At 37.3% G+C, this 21,110-nt stretch overlaps 1 protein-coding gene across 1 annotated transcript in view; it reads right to left on the reverse strand.

The window, feature by feature from the left end:
* Nucleotides 1-8,866: 8,866 nt before the first annotated feature.
* The window catches only part of LOC126190936 (arrestin domain-containing protein 17), a 166,260-nt gene continuing 154,016 nt past the window's right edge, over nucleotides 8,867-21,110 (reverse strand). Inside the window, exons 5-6 of the mRNA XM_049931580.1 lie at nucleotides 14,517-14,702; nucleotides 8,867-9,710 (exon numbers count right to left, since the gene is read on the reverse strand). Coding sequence (XP_049787537.1) covers nucleotides 9,537-9,710; nucleotides 14,517-14,702 — 360 coding nt within the window. The 3' untranslated portion in view covers nucleotides 8,867-9,536. The remainder of the gene's footprint in view (nucleotides 9,711-14,516; nucleotides 14,703-21,110) is intronic.

Raw genomic sequence — 21,110 nt, forward strand, 5'->3', positions numbered from 1 at the left:
GAAAAGGACATATAGCATCTGTGTGTTATTCCTAGCATTTTCCTGTAGTATGGACATGGACATTAATTGTGTGTCTCCAGTGCTTATGAATAATAACAAATGTTTATTGCAATGTGAATGATGGACAATGTGCTCCATCACCAATTGGACATTGGTGCAGCTGAGACATTGATAAAATTGCAAACTTATGTTCACTCATGATCTCTGGCATTGTTTTCTGTTACTTGATGGTTGGTGAGTTAAAAGCAGCATATTCCAATTTTGAGGCAATTTGCAGCTCCTAGTGTGCATAAATTGGTGGTTCATTCCTTGACCTTTTCTGTTGTGGGTAATGCTGGCACGGACTGTTTGTTTGGTCTGGATGTTTTCAATGCTTTTGGTTTCTCTAATGTGGATGCAGTGCATCTCATTTCTGACCAAGTACCTTACCAAAAGTTACCATGGATTCTCTATGTTCTGAGTTCTTGTCTCTTTTTACAGATGGATTATATTGTACCAATAATTTTATGGCTCACATTGCTCTTAAACCTATGGCTTAGCCTATTTCTTCCATGCATGCTCTATTCCAGCGACCTTGCATGATGAAGTGAAATCCAAATTGGACAGACTGATATTGTTGGGGTCACTGCCTATTATATAATGTGAGTGATCTATCCCCCTCATGATTGTTAAAAAAGCTGAATGATCAGCTTCGTCTCTGTTTGGTTTATCTAAGCCTATTTACAGGTTCCATTGGATGAGTATTTGAAGAGGCTTCTTCTGATTAACACAGCCTTTTGGTAGTACCAACATCAGCGCCTCCTGTTTGGTACGGCTAGAGCCCCTGCTATTTTCAAAGTTTCTTGGAACAATTGACAATGTCCATTTTGGGGTGCACCAGCTACCTTGACACTGTCATGATGGGCGCATCCATGGATGAACATTTACGTAACTTACACTCGTTGTTCACAGTCTTTTATACTGCTAGGTTGAAGCCATCAATAGTGTATTTGGGGTTTGAAGTTTCTTGGGATGGTGTAAAGCCTTCATATCATCATGGATCAGCTGTCATGGGTCTGCCTTGCCCTACAAAAGTCAAAGAACTCCAAGCATCTTTAGGCAAAATTGTCTGTTATCACAGATTTGTTACTGCTGCAGCAACACTGCCCTATCCTCGCCATGAATTACTTCACAAGGACGTTCTTTTCCAGTGACACTGGCCTATGAGGGTGAGTTCACACTTTTGGAATCTGAATTACATTCCACTCCTTGTTTGGCTACCTTCCATCCTGGCCACCATCTGGTCTTGGCTACGGATTCTTCCAGTATGGCCCTCACGCCATTCTTGCAAATCCCTATGAGGATGGTTCCAAATGTCCAATAATTTATGTGTCAAATACACTTAACTCTGCTCAGGAACACTACTCCTAAGATGAGAAGGAAGAGTTTCATAGCCTCTTCTGTAGGTGTAAATTCAACCTCACTATTGACCGCAAACCTTTGGTTTTGTTGTTTAATCCTGCTTTTTTGCCTGAAAGGCATCACACGTCTTCAGAATCGGGCCTTGTTTCTGTCTTGGTAGAACTATGAAGAACATCTTTGGCCTAGTGCATGCATGCATGCCAATGCTGAGGCTTTGTCCGACCTTTCAAGGGGGTCAGATCCCTGGTTTTGATCAGGATGAACTACTTTGTTTTCACTTATACGTTGCAGCTAAGTGTACAGGGGAAGTGTTTTCTATTACGGGCTCCAGGATCACAGCTGCTGTTGCTGGTCCTGTTTTGGACCATGTTGTTCACTTTCTTCAGCGTGGTTGGTCGGACAGGCCTCCAGGCAGGGCTCCTGACCCTTTACATACGTATTTTGCTCTCTATCACCCTTTTCAGTGTTTGAGGGTAGTGTTGTCTTAGCTACAGATTGGCTGTCACCCAGGGTTGTGATCCCAGCTTCATTGCAGCAGTATGTGCTACAGCTCCCGAATCAAGGACATTGAGGAGTGTTGTGTACCAAGTCATTAGCTCATTGGCACATGTTTGGTCCAGCATCAGCAATGACATCAAGCATTTTGTTGCAGTTTGGTCTTCGCGTGCTACCATCGCTCTGTCCGTGTCCTGCATTGCAGCATCTGTGGCATTGTGTCCATGCTGATTGTGAGGGACCCATCCTCATTTAATTGTTAATTATCAATGCCTTCTTTAAATTTCTATACATTGCCCACTGTCCTGTGACATCACCCATGGCTACAGTTCAGACCCTTTATAAAAAAAATTTCTATTGTAGTATTGCCATATACATGTGGGACAGGTGACAGTCTGCTGTGTGTGTTGCAGACCTTCCATGATTTCTGTGTCTGTCAAGGCATTCACCATGAGACAGCTTCTCCTATTCACCCCCAATCTAATGGTGAGGGAGAATGTCTCATCTGCATGTTTAAGGTTCAAATTAAGACATACCTACTGGACTTTACCGCAGACGGTGCATTGGCACATTTCTTGAGTTCCTACAGGTTTACGCCAGTTGGGGATCAGAGCCCAGCTAAAATGCTCCATGCTCGTCATCCCTACACCTTCGTCCACCTGCTTATGCCACTTCACCAATGAATGTAGCTTAACATGTATAAGTCATTTGGATATAACGATACATGAGGCAGACCAGCTGATATAAAATCATTGTCACAGAAATAAAAAATTAAAAAACAACTGCTCTCATGGTCATTCTATTCCATCAGATATTTAAAACCGAAGTCAGAAGATAAAACTATTTGACACATGACTGCAGCTCAATTAACAACAGTCAGCATCACACTCAGGTATGTGGTACTGTACTAATAATAAAAACAAAGATGATGAGACTTACCAAACAAAAGCGCTGGCAGGTCGATAGACAAACAAACAAACACAAACATACACACAAAATTCAAGCTTTCGCAACAAACAGTTGCTTCATCAGGAAAGAGGGAAGGAAAGGGAAAGACGAAAGGATGTGGGTTTTAGGGAGAGGGTAAGGAATCATTCCAATCCCGGGAGCGGAAAGACTTACCTTAGGGGGAAAAAAAGGACAGGTATACACTCGCACACACACACATATCCATCCGCACATACACGGACACAAGCAGACATTTGTAAAGGCAAAATCCTTTCGTCTTTCCCTCTCCTTCCCTCTTTCCTGATGAAGCAACTGTTTGTTGCGAAAGCTTGAATTTTGTGTGTATGTTTGTGTTTGTTTGTGTGTCTATCGACCTGCCAGCGCTTTTGTTTGGTAAGTCTCATCATCTTTGTTTTTAGATATATTTTTCCCACGTGGAATGTTTCCCTCTATTGTACTAATAGTAAGGTATATAGTGTACCTTGTGTAAGCCCTCCCTCAAACCTGTCATGTTGTATCTTCACAGATCCAATGATGGCACCTTTAGTGTGTTAAAACTGGTCATCTAATAAACAGTGTTTAAGTGATCTTGACTTTTGAAGTACTGTTTTATGCTTGAGTGTAATTTTATGTGGATTAATAAACCCTTGTTCTTTGTTGCCACACTACTACTTGTGTCTTACATAATGACAAAACTGATCTTCCCTGAAGTTGGCCTCCACCAGTTTCTCTACCCAGATAGCACAGTAAGCCGGTTTCAAACTTGTTTCCAGCTGTAAAGTTCAAGTAGATAAGCTTGATCAAAGCTGGAATATTCAAGCCTGTTAGCTGGATTCTAGCTTGAAATAAACATCAAAGTTGGCAGAGTTCAAGCTATATTTCAAGCTTGACTTATCAAGCTTGGCTCCAGCTGTATCTACACACGTGGAATACAGCCTGGTATTTACAGCTTGTTTTAAGCTATATAAATATTAATCTGAATTTATTGAACCTAATTAATTACGTTACGTAATATTTAACATTTGTAACATTAACGTACCGAACTGTTTTCTAATATAAAACAAACTTGTCAACGAACCACAACCATTAACGCGCGTCACAAAGGTAAAATGGCCGTAAACGTAACTTTATGTTACGTAATATTTAACATTTGTAACATTAACGTACCGAACTGTTTTCTAGTATAAAACAAACTTGTCAACAAACCACAACCATTAACGCGCGTCACAAAGGTAAAATGGCCGTAAACATAGCAAGGCTCAGAAAAGTAAATAAAATAAGATAAAACAGAACTGGAGACAGCCACACTCAAACCAAACTCTGCGCCGTCATGACGTCACACACAACACCCTTACGTCACAGCTTATAAACGCTTGTGGCGCTTCCCGTGGACGTCTATGGAAGCTATGCTGCGCGCGCATCTGCTGTACAGGCTTCCAGGGAAATTACAGTTTATTTCAAGCTTGGGAAAATTATTTTAATTCAAGCTAAATTTTTACAGCTTGATGTAAACTGTGTAACAGGTTGATTTTTCAATCTTGAATTTTCAACTGAACCTAAACTCAATACCCACCTTGAAACAAGCTGTGTAACAGGTTGATTTTTCAATCTTGAATTTTCAACTGAACGTAAACTCAATATCCACCTTGAAATAAGCTTGAGTGCTAACTGGGTATTCTTGTGTAAATAATTCAATGTAGTATTTTACAATCATGACTTATTTTAAACTGAGTTTGGGTATATTAATGTGTTATAAGTATTTTAATGAATAAAATATGTTCTTCAATGTCATATAAATAACTGAATTATGTTTACATAATCCTTCATTCCTTTAACCAATGCTTCACAAATGGCAGGCATTATTTGAGATATGGCTGGCTTTGAAATATGGATTAAATATGCAAGCCCGTGAAAGGAAGTGTAAAAACAACTCTTTGTTTCACACTGCTTTTCTAAAACTCCTATCTTTCTTTGAAACAAATTTTTTTTCTTTCCAAATTTGTTAAAATTTCAGAATCATACACATCCTAGAAAAGTTATGAAAAACAGTGTTATTTTGCAAATTCAGCTCATGCACACAATGTGCATAATTCCTTGGGGGCCAGCTGTATAACAAGCTAACTTGGAGGTAATGTGTATCAGAACCAATGAACCAGCTTAGTTTAATCTACATTGCTCTCAGAATTTTTTCTCTCAGTGTTGACTTGAAGACCAGGGTGTTGGCCTACTTTATTTCCCCACATTCTGACATGTTTCATTTATCTTCTGTGACATATCAGCTGAAGTAAACAGTAATTATTCAGCAAATGTGTGTAGCATGAATACTGTGCATAGTAGAAAACATCACAACTTTGAGTATTTCGAAATATCCTATGGCAGATTAGCTATAGTTAATTAGTTATGCAGTTCCTAACAAATGCTTCATTTTACTTTACTAGAGTTCTTCTTCATGGTGGATTCCATGGAATGTGTTGAATTAATTTATCAATCTGTGATCTAATGATCTAGACTGCTGAAATTTTAATTCACACTAATGGTGATAGATTCTGAACGACAAATGTCTGACAAGATTAGACGAAAAGCAAAACAAACGAAGTTATTAAGGAACATTATAATTTTTATTTAGAAATATTTCATAAAAATGTATTATCTACATACATTCATTATATTTGGTAAAATCACAATGTCTTAACACTCTTTTAGTGATGTATTGTTCTTTAGATTATCATAGCCAAAAATTTATGTCGACTAGGTATGTTCAGTATTGATCTGAACCACTTATTAGTGTTAACACATAGTGATACAATGACTGCGCACCTGTATAAACTTTCATGAGAAATAAGAAAAGCATTGTAGTAGAACTTGGACTCTGCACTTATTACTTAAGCTACTGAAACATTAATTACATTGCACAAATTTTGGGATTAAAAATAGACATTAGACATAGGTGACAGTGCCTATTTTCAAGCATACCTTCATTCATAAGGAAGGCCTACATTGACTAAACACTAAACAGTACACAAAGAAAAATAGTAGCTTTTTTTCAAAGTAGTTGCTTTTATGCTAACCATATACATTTTCCATTAAAGCATTTTTTATTACAAGTCATTTGTAATCAGTTGAATAAAGAAACTTCATAAGTAATTTGTGGTGGCTGAATTCTCTGTGTTAATATGTACATACAGCCTTTAATTTTCTCTTCCAAATTGGACCTACTGAATGAATTAATGAAACACTAGTACAAAGTTTCAGTTTGTCACTAATTCTTTCCTACAGTGACAAATTCCACTTTTAAAATATGCAGAACTTATTGTTACATGGTCCGACACTAATATTTCTATATTTCTGTTATAGACGTAATTTATGCTATCAATTGTTACTACATGTACATATTGATTATTCAAGAGAGTTACATTTCAGTACTGGACATTTAAGAGCAAATCAAAGAAACAGTACAAAATCATTTTAATCCTGGTTAGAGGTGGGCACACAGAGAAATGTAAGTTATTAAACTATTGGTACATATAAATATCTGGATTATACACTGGAACTTTATTTACAAATATGAAATATTTATTTCATTATGCTGAGGGTAAAAGGAATAAATCACAGAGCTGAGAGGAAAAAATTATTTTTACTAATACACTTACAAACTTCCATACTGAAAAACAATAAAGTAAGTCAGACAAAATGTGAAGTATGACTATTGCTGCCAATGAAGCTAAATTCAAATATAATGAACCAAAAGCCACTATTTACTGAGAAAGTAACTACTGTAGGAACTGTTTTTTGCCAAATAAAAGAAGTGTGTGTATGTTTAAAAGTCTGAGTAATGTCCCTTCCTCTGATGGTAGAAAGGAAGACCCATGTGATATCCCATTTTCTCAGTTCATTGATTTTTATCTTGAAAGTCAATGAAATTTTCATGAAAAAACACCCTTAATATAATTAAATTACTTCTGATGATACTGCTGACTCCAGTTCACATACATTTCTTCTAAGAAAAATAAGTAAAAGCTGAACAATCACCACATTATATGAAACATCTTCAGTTTTATCATCTCAACATTTTGAAAAAAGTAGGTTCTTTCTGACAGACTCGCTCTACAGTTGCAGAAGGAGAGCAGAAAGACAGCAGGAAACATGTTGTAGGAACGTAAAGTCAGTACAGTACATACAGGGGAAGTGAAATCTGCTTCGTTGATTGGTAAAGCTGTCCTTTTTCATCATCTGACAGAGTTCCATTCCCTCCAAAGCTTCTCTCTCAATGCTCTTCTAAAATGAGCAGTTTACAGCAATTCTAGGATTGCAGCTAACCTCTGCTTGTTGAAGCATCCATGTTATGACCACAAAATTTTCAGGTCTCTCTCTCTCTCTCTCTCTCTCTCTCTCTCATGAGTGGCCTCAGTCACGTATTCCAGCCATTGTTTTTTTTTCTTTTTTAGCATACACTATGGCTTTATGGTTATCTCATTTGTGCCAATCTCAGCCCCTCCCCAATTCATTTCTGTTAAGAAATAAAAACATTACTTAAATTTTAAGCAGTGTTGCTGGTGTTGCCAAACCACTTTTTGTAGTCAAAATATTTATAATTAATATATCAGTATCCACTGACCTATAACTTGTTTGTTGATCTCCCCCCACATTTTTCTGATATCTAATCAGAAATACTTTTCAGTTCAAACTTTTCTTACTGCCATGACACCTCCTCTTTAATTTCTCGTAGTCAATCTGCAACTTTTCTTTTTGATTATTTGTTAGCATCTCTTTTCATTCTGTGTCATTCTCAGTTCATGAATAGTGCTAATATGGACACTCCTCCAAACCTCTTATGTACAAGACAAATATCTGGATATTTTCCTGTAAAATTTACTCATTTCCCCCATTTCTTGCAGAACAGAGGCACCAAATGCTCTCTAGTGATACTAATTCTCTCTCTGCTGTTTCATCCCATTTACAACTTCTTAGTTTACAACCTAAAATAAAATCCCATTTTTTATATATTCTACCTCATTTTATTTTTATCATGGCTTTTCCACCTGGATGTTGTTGCTCATAAAGAGTACTGTCTTTTATGCAGGTACTTTTGCGAGTTAAATTTTGATTTACATGATGACATTTTCAAAATTCCTTTCTTTCTCCATGATTAGGTTTTGCTTTTGATGGCATTCTTAGTACTCTAAGTAATGCAGCTATGCATCTCTGTTCCTTTCAGTTTATATACATTCATCATTGGCAATAACAAAAATGACAATGGCCTACACAGAAATTTATTCCGGGCTGAGAAGAGGGGGGCGGGAGAACGACTCTAAAATTATTATTTTACATATAAATGATTTTTATCATTTCAAACATGTCATGTCACAAGAACTAAATCTTATAGGTGACACAAAAAACTTATTATATCCCAGGGAATTGATGGTTATCCTCTCATCCAGCAAGGGGGGGGGGGCAGGGGGGGGAGACAGTTCCCCCTCTTGTGCATGCTTGGGATAACGATAGTGGTTCATAGTTTTGTTCCTTGTTTGTGACTGTTTCTGGATAAACAGGCCACATATACACTGTAATTCCTCCCATATACTCTTTCTTACAATATGAAAGTTACATATGGTTATACCTTACAGTTGAAAGATCCCTTCATAAATAATGGAAGGATTAAAGGTAAATACTCACCACACAGTTAAACTTTGGTGTTTTCAATTTGTCTGTATACTTAATGACAGTTCAACACTTCAACTATACAGTAAGTGGCTACCTTCACTCATCCTATTATTTATATTCCACTACAACTTTCTTTCATAGTTAGATTCCATGATAATTCACAAAAATTTCTTTCAATATACATTTAATAATAATAATAATAATAATAATAATTTAGAACCTGTAAAACAAATAGAATTAACTCTAGATATATTGATTCCTAACAATTGGCACATATTTACAGAAATATATAAAGTGTCTGAAACAATTTCTTTCCTGCTATTTTTATGTTTCTATCCACAACATTAAAATAAACAATACAGAATTCATGACTGAAGACTAGTTTATAAGTATTACAGTGATATGATAGTTGTTACAGGTCAATATTATAGTTAATGGCACTGTCCTATGATGCTAATAATATGGACAGATATACTAAATAAATGTGTCCAACTTTTTTCTTGATAAATGAATAGTTACTTTGTACAATAAATACTTTCACTTATTACATGTTTAGTTAGGATTAAGAACATAAATGTGAACATGTTTTTTTTTTTTTTTTTACGTATGAATTTACGGAGGTGTATTCACATGTACATGAGACAACAGATCTCACAAATGATAATGCTGTTCTGTTGGTATTGTTTTTAAAGCTAAACCACTAAATATTAGTTATCCATCTAAATAACTCTTGTTACATTACTTAGTGTTTTTAACATTTGATCAATAATACTCAAACTGCCTTTGAAAAAACATTTCATCCACTCCAGTTGCTAATCAAAATCTGTCTAGTAAACTGATTACAAGAGATCATTTACTATGGGTAGAAACTTTCTAGCATTGCAAACAGTTAGTACAGTGACCTGCACTGCTACAGACAGACACATCTCTTGGGTCTACATATCTCATCACAGCAATAAATGAAGGACTTCAGAAGAGGTGCACTTGTTATTTATGACAAATTTGCAAGCACAGTCTTTACCAGTGCTATTTCAGTCAAATGTCTTCTCTTCAAGCCATGGTCGGAAAATGGGCAGTGTCGATGGATAGTGGGTGCCTTGTTTACGCTGCAGTGTGCCCTCTTGATTTCTAAATGGATAGGTGGCAAGCATTATGGGTAGTTGCACCTTAATCTCCTTATCCAGGCTCTTTGGTTCTACGATGAACTGTAACAATTTAAGTACGTTAAATTGTAATTAAAAACAGTTGCAACAAATTTGTAGGAGAGCAGAGCTGACAAATTAATATGGAAGATGATTTCACCCAATTAGAAGCCACAATGCCTGGAGTCTGAATAATATTTTATTTTCATGCACTTCAGTTGCTAATCAAAATCTGTCTAGTAAACTGATTAGAAGAGATCATTTACTATGGGTAGAAAGTGTCTAGCATTGCAAACAGTTAGTACAGTGACCTGCACTGTTTCAGATTAACACATATCTTGGGTCTACGAATCAGATAACAGCAATAAATAAAGGACTTCACAAAAGGTGGTTTCAGACACACATCTGCATGTGTATGAATGTGTAAACATTAAGAATAAAGACTCACATTCCTAAAATCATGCTAAAAAGCTGGCTGTGATCTGTGGCTCAAGCATGACATGCTTTAATAATCTAAGATCTTCTTCCATATTGATATTATGGCTGCTGCACTTAAACTGAACAAATTATTTTTCTTGATTTAATATTAGATGTAGTAATGGAATATCTTGGCTGGAAAATGAAACAACTGACCAAGTAAAGAGAACTCACCGTAATGAAAAAGCATGGAGCACTCATAAGGAAGAAACAGAATACTGTTAACTGACTTTTTGAACTTTCGACTTTTTGTATTTTCATTCTTCTATAAGGTTAGACACATTCACAAATACTCACATGCATTTAAATGCTTATTGGTTGCCATGGACAGAATGTGTCAAAATAACATGGAAAAGGTAATGAACAGGAAGAGTTAGTGGCTAAGGATATGCAGGCAGAGATGACACGAACATGTCAGTAGAGGAAGCTCTCCTGGTTGCAGGTAAGGATTGTAGCATGTTGTGCATGGGGTTCACACACACACACACACACACACACACACACACACACACACACACACACACAGTAGGTATCTGCTGTTCTAAATGGGCAGTTCTTACTCATTCAGTGCTTTAATAGAGAGTATTATAGTATATGTGTTGTATTGCATAAACAGACACAATTCTCTTGCACCCCATATCCTAATTCTCCAATCACCACCACAAAGCAGCCACAAAGGACGTCTCCACACACTACACATTATCAACTCAGAATGATGTAACCATAGCCTTTGCCAGGATTTTGCCCTGAAATGAAGAACATCCTTTCCATAATCCACAACAGCTGTCCACTTGAATGAGTGTATAATGTCAAACTATGGCTAAGAGCAATCTGTGCTCTCTCTCAATCCATTCATCCATTTCATCATGTGCCATCCACAAGTTCCCCTGCCTGCACCAGGGTGGGCTCCCCAGTATCACATTCTGACCTCATTTCCTTGCTGCCTTTCCCTCTCAACCATCATCCCCTCTTCACTCCACAGCTGTCTTCATTTTCCCACATCCTTGCTCCTCTAATCTGTTCACCTTTTACAACACTTCCTCCAAGGCCTTTTTCCTCTTTTATCAGCAGTCAATTATTTGTTGGATATATTCCCATCTATTGCTCTCATTATCCTGCAAGTAATTTTCCTTTATGTCCTAATACATGTCCTGTCATCCTACCCTTTTGTCTACTCACCGTTTTCCACATACACTTTTCCTCATTTTCTACCTTCTCAGTAGAGTTAATTTTCAGCATTTTGTATAACATTTTCTCAAATATTTTGATTATCTTCTTTTCTGATTTTCCTACAATCACTTTCACATGCTTACTACAATGCTGTATGCCAAATGTACATTCTCAGAAATTTCTTCCTCAAATCACGGCCTCTGTTTGATAGTAGACATCTTTTAGTGATGCACACTCTCCTTTGATGTGGTTACCTGCATCTTATGCCTTCCTTACTTCATCTGTCATACACTACTTCACTTTCTTCACTTTGTCTACTACATGGTTCTCACTTTCAATGTTAAGTTTATTATTAGTCTCCTTTCTGCTATTTCTCATTACTTTCATCTGTCTTTGGTTTACTCTCATACCATATTTTGCTTTCATTTACTGTTCATTCCGTTCAGAAGGCACTGAAATTCTTCCTCACTTTCACTGAGGACAGCTACATCATCATACCCTTTCAAACTGTATTGTAATTTCACTTGAAGCTCTTTTTTATTTCCATTATTGCTTCTTTGATGTATAGGTTGAAAAGTAGATGAGGAAGTCTGCATCTTTGCCTTCCACCCTTTTTTGTCCAAGAACTTTGTTCTTGGTCTTTTCTTCTTATTTTTTCCTCTTGGTTGTTGTGTGTGTTGTATATTACCATTTGACATAATCAAAAACTATTTCTAACACTATGAAAATGTTTTGATTTTTCCTAAGTCTTGCTTCCATTCTCAACATCCGAACAGTCTCTCTGATGCTTTTACCCGTCCTAATGCCAATCTAACTATCATCTAACAGAGCCTCAGTTTCCTTCTCCATCCTTCAGTATATTATTCCTGTCTGCAGTTTGGATGCTTGAGCTTTTAAGGTGATTGTGCATTAATTCTCACTTTCAGGGCCATATCTGGGGGGTGGGGGGAGGGGGAGGAGGAAAGTCAAACTGGGCAACTGTCCAGCTAGTAGAAAGATTTATATGTTCAGTGAGCCAGATAAAGAAACAGTAGTGTCATGTCTCAATAAGGAACTTGAGAAACTTTTAGCTCAGGACAGGAGATTGTAGAACTATGGCTGAAGTTTAAAAGAATAGTTGGTCTTGCACTGGATAGCAATACATCCAGTAGTACAGTTGATGGTATGTGGCTGCTGTCAAGAAACTTCTAAGGAAATAGAGACTACTGCATAATACATGTAAAACAAAGAATAGGGCTTCTGGTGGAGAGATACTGAACAAAACACAGTTGACTGATCTTGTGTGATGCCTACAATGACTACCGTAGCAGATTACTGTTGAAAGGTCTTGCACAAAATCCAAAGAAATGGATGGATGACAACAGCAGTTGTTGCACATCATATACTGGTCAGACTATGAGGACAGGTGTATTGAGCATAAATGATAACTCACCTATAATAGCCATGCAAATATGCTATTGCAGAACATCGTCTTGACACCAGTCATCCGATGGAGTTATAATAACAACGAGATTCTGGCATGCACTTCCAGCTACTGGGATAGTGTTATTAAGGAAGCAGTTGAAATTGAATTAGCAAGTAATCTTGTAAGTAGAGATGGAGGTTTTTTGCTGTGCTTGTCAGGACCATGAAATGAATGAAATATGCCAGCAGACTAAAGCAAGACCCCCACATTGCAGTGCACACCACAGATGCCTTTAGGGACATGCAGGTCCTGGACTAGTCTCCCAGGTCTCTTGATCTGTCACACACTGAGCACATACAGGATGTGATGGAAAGACATATAATCCAGCCAGCAATCTTTATAAGATAACACAGGCATTGCAGTAAATTGCTCCAGATGTCATTTGCAGGCTATGAGTGTATTTGTGACCATGGAGGTCAAACCTCATATTGATGTTGATAATGGGTACCAATGCTGAATGGAATCATTTAATTCTCATTATGTGATGAAAATCTCCATCACAGTGTAACAGTTTTCATGCCTCAGTGTACTTGCCATGTAGCTCACAGAACTTCCTTGCATTTGGGTAATTAGATCATTTGAAAAATGTATGGCTAATGAGGTATGTTTTTAATTTTCTTAGAACTGGGTTGGTTTCCCAAATTCTTCCTTTATATTAGTATGGAAATTATTGAACACTTTTGTACTAGAGTGCATAACTCCACTCTGAATAGGTAAATAGGTAAAGTTAACATGAACATTATATTGTATATTGATTGTGTAAACAACAGCTGAGCTGAAACTTGTTTTTATTGTCCTCAACAAAAACACATTCAAGAGTAAATATACTGGGAAGTGAGTTTGAGAATTATGAGATCCTTAAAGAGACCCATGCTATATGTGCAGTTATCTACTTCATACATTATTCTCAGAAATTATTCAGCTCAATGCGGTACTTTAAGAGATTACTGATGGCCAATGGCCATACAGTAAAAACCCACAAGAAAATGGCACAGACCTTCATTTTAAATAATTAGAAGAAATTATTAATTAGAAGCAAATCAAAAAAGAATCAGAAAACCCTAAAAAGTATACTTGCTCATATGGACACTCTACAATAAAACCCATCAACACAAAATTGAGACACTAAAACTCAGCGATACTTCCAGAAAGGCACAAATAAATACACAACTGAAATAACACAAATTGGTGGACAATAGAAAATAGAGAAATAAGAGTATCAGGAACAGAAAAATCTTGAAAAAAATCAGACTAGTAAACTGAAAGAGGGTCTGGATGAAGAGAGTAACATCAGAAGTATACAAACACACAAACATAGATAGACACACATGTAACAAAAGAAGAATCAAGTTTTACAGACACATTCACAGGATGAAAGAGAACAGAATCACAAGAAAAATTCTCAAATTCATACATTCAGGCAAGGGAAAACTTAAGTGGATATAGGAAGTTATGGATGGTCTCAAACAGCTACACATGACAAAAGGTAACAAGAAAGATCAAGAAAAATTCAGTAATACCATCAACATACAAGAACCAGAAACCACAAGGCAAAAGAAGAAGACAGGATCCAAGTCAACAAAAGAATGAAAAAAAGAAATAACACTTGAAAAGAATTAGGGAAGAGAGAAAAAATAAAAAGAAATAATTATAAAAGTATTCCAGTACAGACACTCTAATAACAAATGATTTCTGAATAAATAATTATATCAGTACTATTACTGGGAAGAGTAAAGCAGTGAGGAGAGACAACTCACATAGACATCATACTGGACGTTGATGAGGTGGCAGCCACGCAGATTGGTGGGCGGCAGTGGCGGCACGTACAGCTGCTCTCCGCGCCACTCGTCCGAGTCCCCAGGCCGCACCTTACCGCGACTCAGAGCTGCCAGCTCACGAGTTTCTGTCTGCACCACTTTATTGCGTGACACATACTGGATTGTCTGCGGGCAGCACACAAAGGCAATCAGGACACTGAAAGGATACAACTATTTTTTGTTGCAAGCTACATAATGAAGCGACTTGGCTTCCTCTTGTACGTAGGTACAACTTGTTTTGCATATTTCCACTATTTACTGTGTTGTTTTCTGATGTTAGGAGCAAAGTTTTGACTGCACCAAAGCAAGCAGTGAGGATCATACGTGTGTTAACTGAGAGTCATCTCATGGGTGGATCATCAAACAGCTAGGCATTATAACTACATCTTGAAAATCTACAGTTTACTTTCACTGCTAAAGTTCTTCATTAATAATTCATTGTAATTTTAAGAGGCAAAGCTATGTCCACAACTACAGCACTAGAAGGAAAATGAGCATTGTTACTTATTACCAAAGATATCAGTGTTCAGCAAAGATATCAGTATGCAACCACAGATATGTCTGGTCACTTGTCCAATAACATAAAATGTCTGGAAAGTATCAAAGCAAAAGCTGATATAAAATTACTTCTTCTGGGCAACCTCTACAACTTCATACATCAATATTTAATTGAACATGTGTAGTACATTAGTAAGTGCCATTACTTTGTTGTTAAATGCATGCAAACACACATGCTTCTAATTCTCTCATCACCCCCATGAACAACATGCAAAGGAGCACATCCTTCATTGGCCAGTATTGCCTCAAACAGTCACAGTTTAGCCACATCCTTTGCCAGGGCTTCAGATACTTATCACCATGGCCAAGAATGAGGAACATCCTGCTCACAATCTTCCCACCTCTCCATACTTAACAATCATATACAACCGTTCGCTCGATGAAAGAACCATACTCAAAGACTGGAAAGTTGCACAGGTCACACCAATATTCAAGAAAGGTAGTAGGAGTAATCCACTAAACTACAGGCCCATATCATTAAAGTCGATATGCAGCAGGATTTTAGAACATATATTGTGTTTGAACATTATGAATTACCTCAAAGAAAATGGTCTATTGACACGCAGTCAACATGGGTTTAGAAAACATCTTTCCTGTGAAACACAGCTAGCTCCTTTATTCGCATGAAGTGTTGAATGCTATTGACAAGGGATTTCAGATCTGGATTTACGGAGGCTTTTGACATTGCACCACACAAGCAGCTCGTAGTGAAACTGCGTGCTTATGGAATATTGTCTCAGTTATGTGACTGGTTTTGTGATTTTCTGTCAGAGAGGTCACAGTTCGTAGTAATTGATGGAAAGTCATCGAGTAAAACAGAAGTGGTTTCTGACGTTCCCCAAGGTAGTGTCACAGGCCCTTTGCTGTCCCTTGTCTATATAAATGATTCTGGAGACAATCTGAGAAGCCGTCTTCGATTGTTTGCAGAAGACGCTGTTGTTTATCAACTAATAAAGTCATCAGAAGATCAAAACAAACTGCAAAATGATTTAGAAAAGATATCTGAATGGTGCAAAAAGTGGCAGTTGACCCTAAATAACGAAATTAGAGCTAAAAGGAACTCGTTAAAACTTCGGTTACACGATAAATCAGTCTAACCTAAAAGCTGTAAATTCAACTAAATACGTAGGTATTACAATTATGAACAACTTAAATTGGAAGGAACACACAGTAACTGTTGCGGAGAAGGCTAACCAAAGACTGCATTTTATTGGCAGAACACTTAGAAAATGTAACAGACCTACTATGGAGACTGCCTACACTACGCTTGTCCGTCCTCTTTTAGAATACTGCTGCGTGGTGTGGGATCCTTACCAGGTAGGACTGACAGAGGATCCTTACCAGGTAGGACTGACAGAGTACATCAAAAAAGTTCAAAGAAAGGCAGCATGTTTTGTATCATCACGAAATATGGGAAAGAGTGTCACAGAAATGATACAGGATTTGGGCTGGAAATCATTAAAAGAAAGGCATTTTTTGTTGTGTGGAATCTTCTCACAAAATTCCAGTCACTAACTTTCTTCTCCAAATGTGAAAATATTTTGTTGGCACCGACCTACGTAGGAAGGAATGATCACCACGATAAAATAAGGGAAATCAGAGCTCGTACAGAAAGATATAGTTGTTCATTCTCTCCGCACGCTATACGAGACTGGAATAATAGAGAATTGTGAAGGTGGTTCGATGAACCCTCTGCTAGGCACTTGAATGTGATTTGCAGAGTATCCATGTAGATGTAGATAAAAAGTGGCACTGCACTGCCCACCAAATCTACAAAACATCTTGGTCCATCCTTATGCAATACCTACTCTCATACCCTTTCCATATGGCTCGTATCCCAGTAGAAGACTTAAACTGAAGCCCTGTCCTATGCACAATTCCAGCACATCCTATTTCATTCCTGCCATAGGCGCAGCCTGCCCTATCAGAAACAGGGCCATCTGTGAATGTAGTCATGTTATATGACAGCTCTGTTATAACTGTCACACAGCCTTTTATGTGAATATGAGCATCAACACATTAAAAGTAGAAAAAAACTATTTCTAGCTTTTGGAACTGTTAGTTCCTTCATTAGGGAGGAAAGAGGGACCGGTTTGGAAACACTGGTAAAATTCCCTGAGAGGAATGAAGAACACAGTACAACATCCAGTCCCATTTTGTTTCCAGTCCCAACCACTTGCAGTGATTTAGTTGTAAAACCAATGGTCAGTAGCTTATCTGACAATGATGACCAAATGTTAACAGCACAATATACTAACCAGTTAGGTACAGATTATAGAGGCAAAGTATCACAGAATTGTAAAAAGTGACTTGATCATGGTGTTTAGACAGAAATTTCAAGAAGAACACTGGGAAGCAATCTGTAACGCAGACTCGAATATGGTAAATTTAACCTTTTCTCAAGCATACTCATGCACAACTTTGAGTCTTGTTTCCCCATACAACAAATAAGGATAAAACTGAAAAGTAAAATACATCTAGAAAGTTGGAAGTAAGCAAATCATCTCTAATTACAAACCTTTTTCACTCTTTTCATTCTTTTCAAAAGCATATAAAGCTGCCCATGACAAAAAACTGACTCATTTAGATGAGCAGAAATTGTTAACTGTTTCTCAGTTTGGCTTTCATAAGAGAGTCTCCACAGAGAAAGCAATATGAGACTTCCCCATTGAAGTCCTGCTAGAGCATTTTATTGTGTGCATCACAAAAATCTATGTCACATATTATATTATGTTATGGCATTAATGGCCTCCCTCCTACATGGACACAGTCTTATCTTCACATCAGAAAGCAGAGTGTCTTACTGACAGATTGTGTCACAGGCTTGAAACTAACCTCATAATGGGGGAACATAAGGTGGAGTACCACAAATACCAACTTGGCCCACACTTGTTCTTAATCTATATATAAATGAGCTTCCAATTGTTTTAAATGGTGTTTCAGGAAGAATATCTGCTGATGACACAACAACACTAACCTAGGTTATGACAGCTGAAGAGACCTATATGTGGAGCATGGGTAGTAGTTTAGGTCTTAATATAACAAAGCAAAACTGACCTTCTAGCACCAGAAGTTGGCATTAATTGTCACAGCTTATAAATTGAAGGTTGCCTGACAATAAACAAACATACAGCAAGATAAAACAATGGGAGATGGCCTTTTTTCCCACAATAATGGAAGATAGCTAGATGACAAAAGGAAAAAGGACAAACTTGGATGTGGAAAGCTTAATGTTGTACTGTATGAATAATTTAGGAAGAAGCCTATTTCCAGCAGTGGATAATGAATGGCTATTGATTATGATGATGATGACTGACTCATTTCATATCTCTGAAGATTCATCTTCTTCATTGGCCTTATGTAACACAATCAATCAATTAATTAATTACTTTGTATTTTAGATCTTTGATCATTTCTGCTTGTATCCTAAAGTTACATACGAGGTCTGTTCAGAAAATTCTGTAACATTCGCAATTTTGCACCAATGATGTCTCGGAGCAAAATGCAGTTGGCATCCCTGCACACCCCTGGAAGTTTCATTGTTGTATATTTGTTAGTTATTTTTCAGTGCTGTATTGAGTAGAATGTTGCACTGTACAACTCTCGAATTTCAAGATGGCAGAGTTAGAGGAGCAATATGTCTGCATTAAATATTGCGTGAAATTCAAGAAACCCTCGACAGAGACTCACCAAATGTTGCAGGAAACCTACGGCAATGAGTGCTTAAGCCACACTCGGTGTCGCAAATCAGCCAGATGGAAGTTAAAGATGACCCTCGGTCAGGACACTCTTCAGTGTCTACCGACGACGCTCGTGTCAGGAATGTCAATGAAAATGTGCATGCCAATCAAAGACTGACAGTCTGAGAGATTGCAGAAGAATGTAACATTTCAGTTGGACCATGTCACGAAATCCTGACACAGCAACTTGGAATGCATCATGTTGCTGCCACGTTGGTCCCATGGCTCATGAGTCAAGACCAGAATGACCTTCCCATCACAATCTGTGAAGAGCTTTTGGATTGTGCAAATTAGAACAAGATGCTCTGTAAGAGAATCATAACTGGTGATGAGAGATGGGTCTACAGTTATGATGTTAAGGTATTGAAAGGACAAAAATTTTCAATGATAGATGAGATAAAAGAAAATTTGCAGATGGTGCTTCACGCAATCCAGCTGATTCCAGAAGTGGAAATGGCCTGAAGACCATGCACAATAAGTAAAAGGTAAGCAAAGAAGAATTTTGTGAACAAAGTTCCAGAATTCTTTGAACACACCTCGTATGTCTCATGTTTTCTGACACTTCAGAAGAAATCTTGAATTGAGAAAGTGAGAAGAAATTTAAATTTTAATAACTTTAATGAAATAGTTCACAGTTGATTGGTTGGATGTCACTTCCAGTGGGCACGAGATATCGGCAAATTACTAGGTTGCCATCATCAGGTGCACTGACAATAATTTAATAACTTTATAATAATGGTAAACATCTGTTTTTACGTATTCCTTGCTTCCTGTAATAGCTTCCACCAGTAATATTAATTATTTTGCTGGTGAGTTTGTTATGTATGATTGTTAACTGTGAAAATCGAGCTACCATTTTAGCTCACGGTACCAGTGCAGGAAGATTAAGCTCTCATAATATTCAGAAATGGCACAGCTCTAGATCCTGCACATTTCACAGGCAAAGGTCTATCTTCCCATGTAGGATTTCTACAAAGTTGCAAGCTACAGAGGGCTTAACTCTCATATTGTTTCTGGGTATCAGCTTAATACCAAAAGCTTGTGGAATATTCATATATAATGTGAACCTTCAATATTTGGTTCTTTCAAAATGCGCCATTTTTTTTAATATGGTATATAATTTAAAATACCTAATAACTTAGAAGCCTTTGTGTCTCACCAACAAGACTGAAAACCTAGAATAAGAAAGTTGTTGGAAGGTTTTTCTAGTTGACTACTTTAAATAAGTGTTCAGTAATAATAAATCTTTCCATAGTGCCATCTGCAACTGTGTAGAATAATAATGAGAAGAAATTGTATGAAAAGAACAGATTGGTACTTGCCACAGAGAGGAGGCTTTGGCTCACAGATACATTGAAAACAGACTGCTAGGTTTAAGTGGCTATCAGAGTAAGACCTTCATTAGAAGTAGTCAAACAACACACACACACACACACACACACACACACACACACACACACACACACACACACACACACACACACGAAGAAAGAGTCACTGATATCATCCTGTCTTTAATGCCTCTGTCTGTCACTACAAGGAGAGGGCTTGTTTGATGATGTAATGGAAGAAGAAACAGGAGTCGACAAGGAACAGATAGGGCATCCAGCACTAGAATCAGAATTTAAAAGAGCTGTGGATGAATTAAGATCAAATAAGGCAGAAAGGATAGATCAAAATTTCTAAAATGCCTGGGGGGAGTGACAACAAAATGACTATTTATGTTGGTGTATAGAACTTATGAGACTGGCAACATACCATCAAACTTTCACAAAAACATCATCCACACAATTCCAAAGATAGCAAGAGTTGGCAAGTGTGAGAATTATCACACAATCAGCTTAACAACACATGCACCTAAGTTGCTGACAAGAATAATATAAATAAGAATGGAAAAAAAAAGTGAGAGTATGTTAAGTGACAATCAGTTTGGCTTTAAGAAAGGGAAAGGCTCCTCCAGGGAGGCAGTTCTGATGTTGTGGTTGACAATTGAGGCAAGGCTGAAGAAAAATCAACACTTGTTCATAGGAGATATTGACCTGGAGAAAGCACTTGAGACTGAAATGGTGCAAGAAGTTTGAAATTCTGAGAAAAATTGGGTTAAGCATAGGGAAAGGTCAGTAATATACAGTTCAAACAACAACCAAAAAAGAACAATAAGACTGGAAGACTAAGAATGAAGTGCTCATATTAAAATGAGTGTAAGACAGGGATGTAGTCTTTTGAGCCTACTGTT

Source organism: Schistocerca cancellata, chromosome 6 (assembly GCF_023864275.1).
Source record: "Schistocerca cancellata isolate TAMUIC-IGC-003103 chromosome 6, iqSchCanc2.1, whole genome shotgun sequence".
Lineage (NCBI taxonomy): Eukaryota > Metazoa > Arthropoda > Insecta > Orthoptera > Acrididae > Schistocerca > Schistocerca cancellata.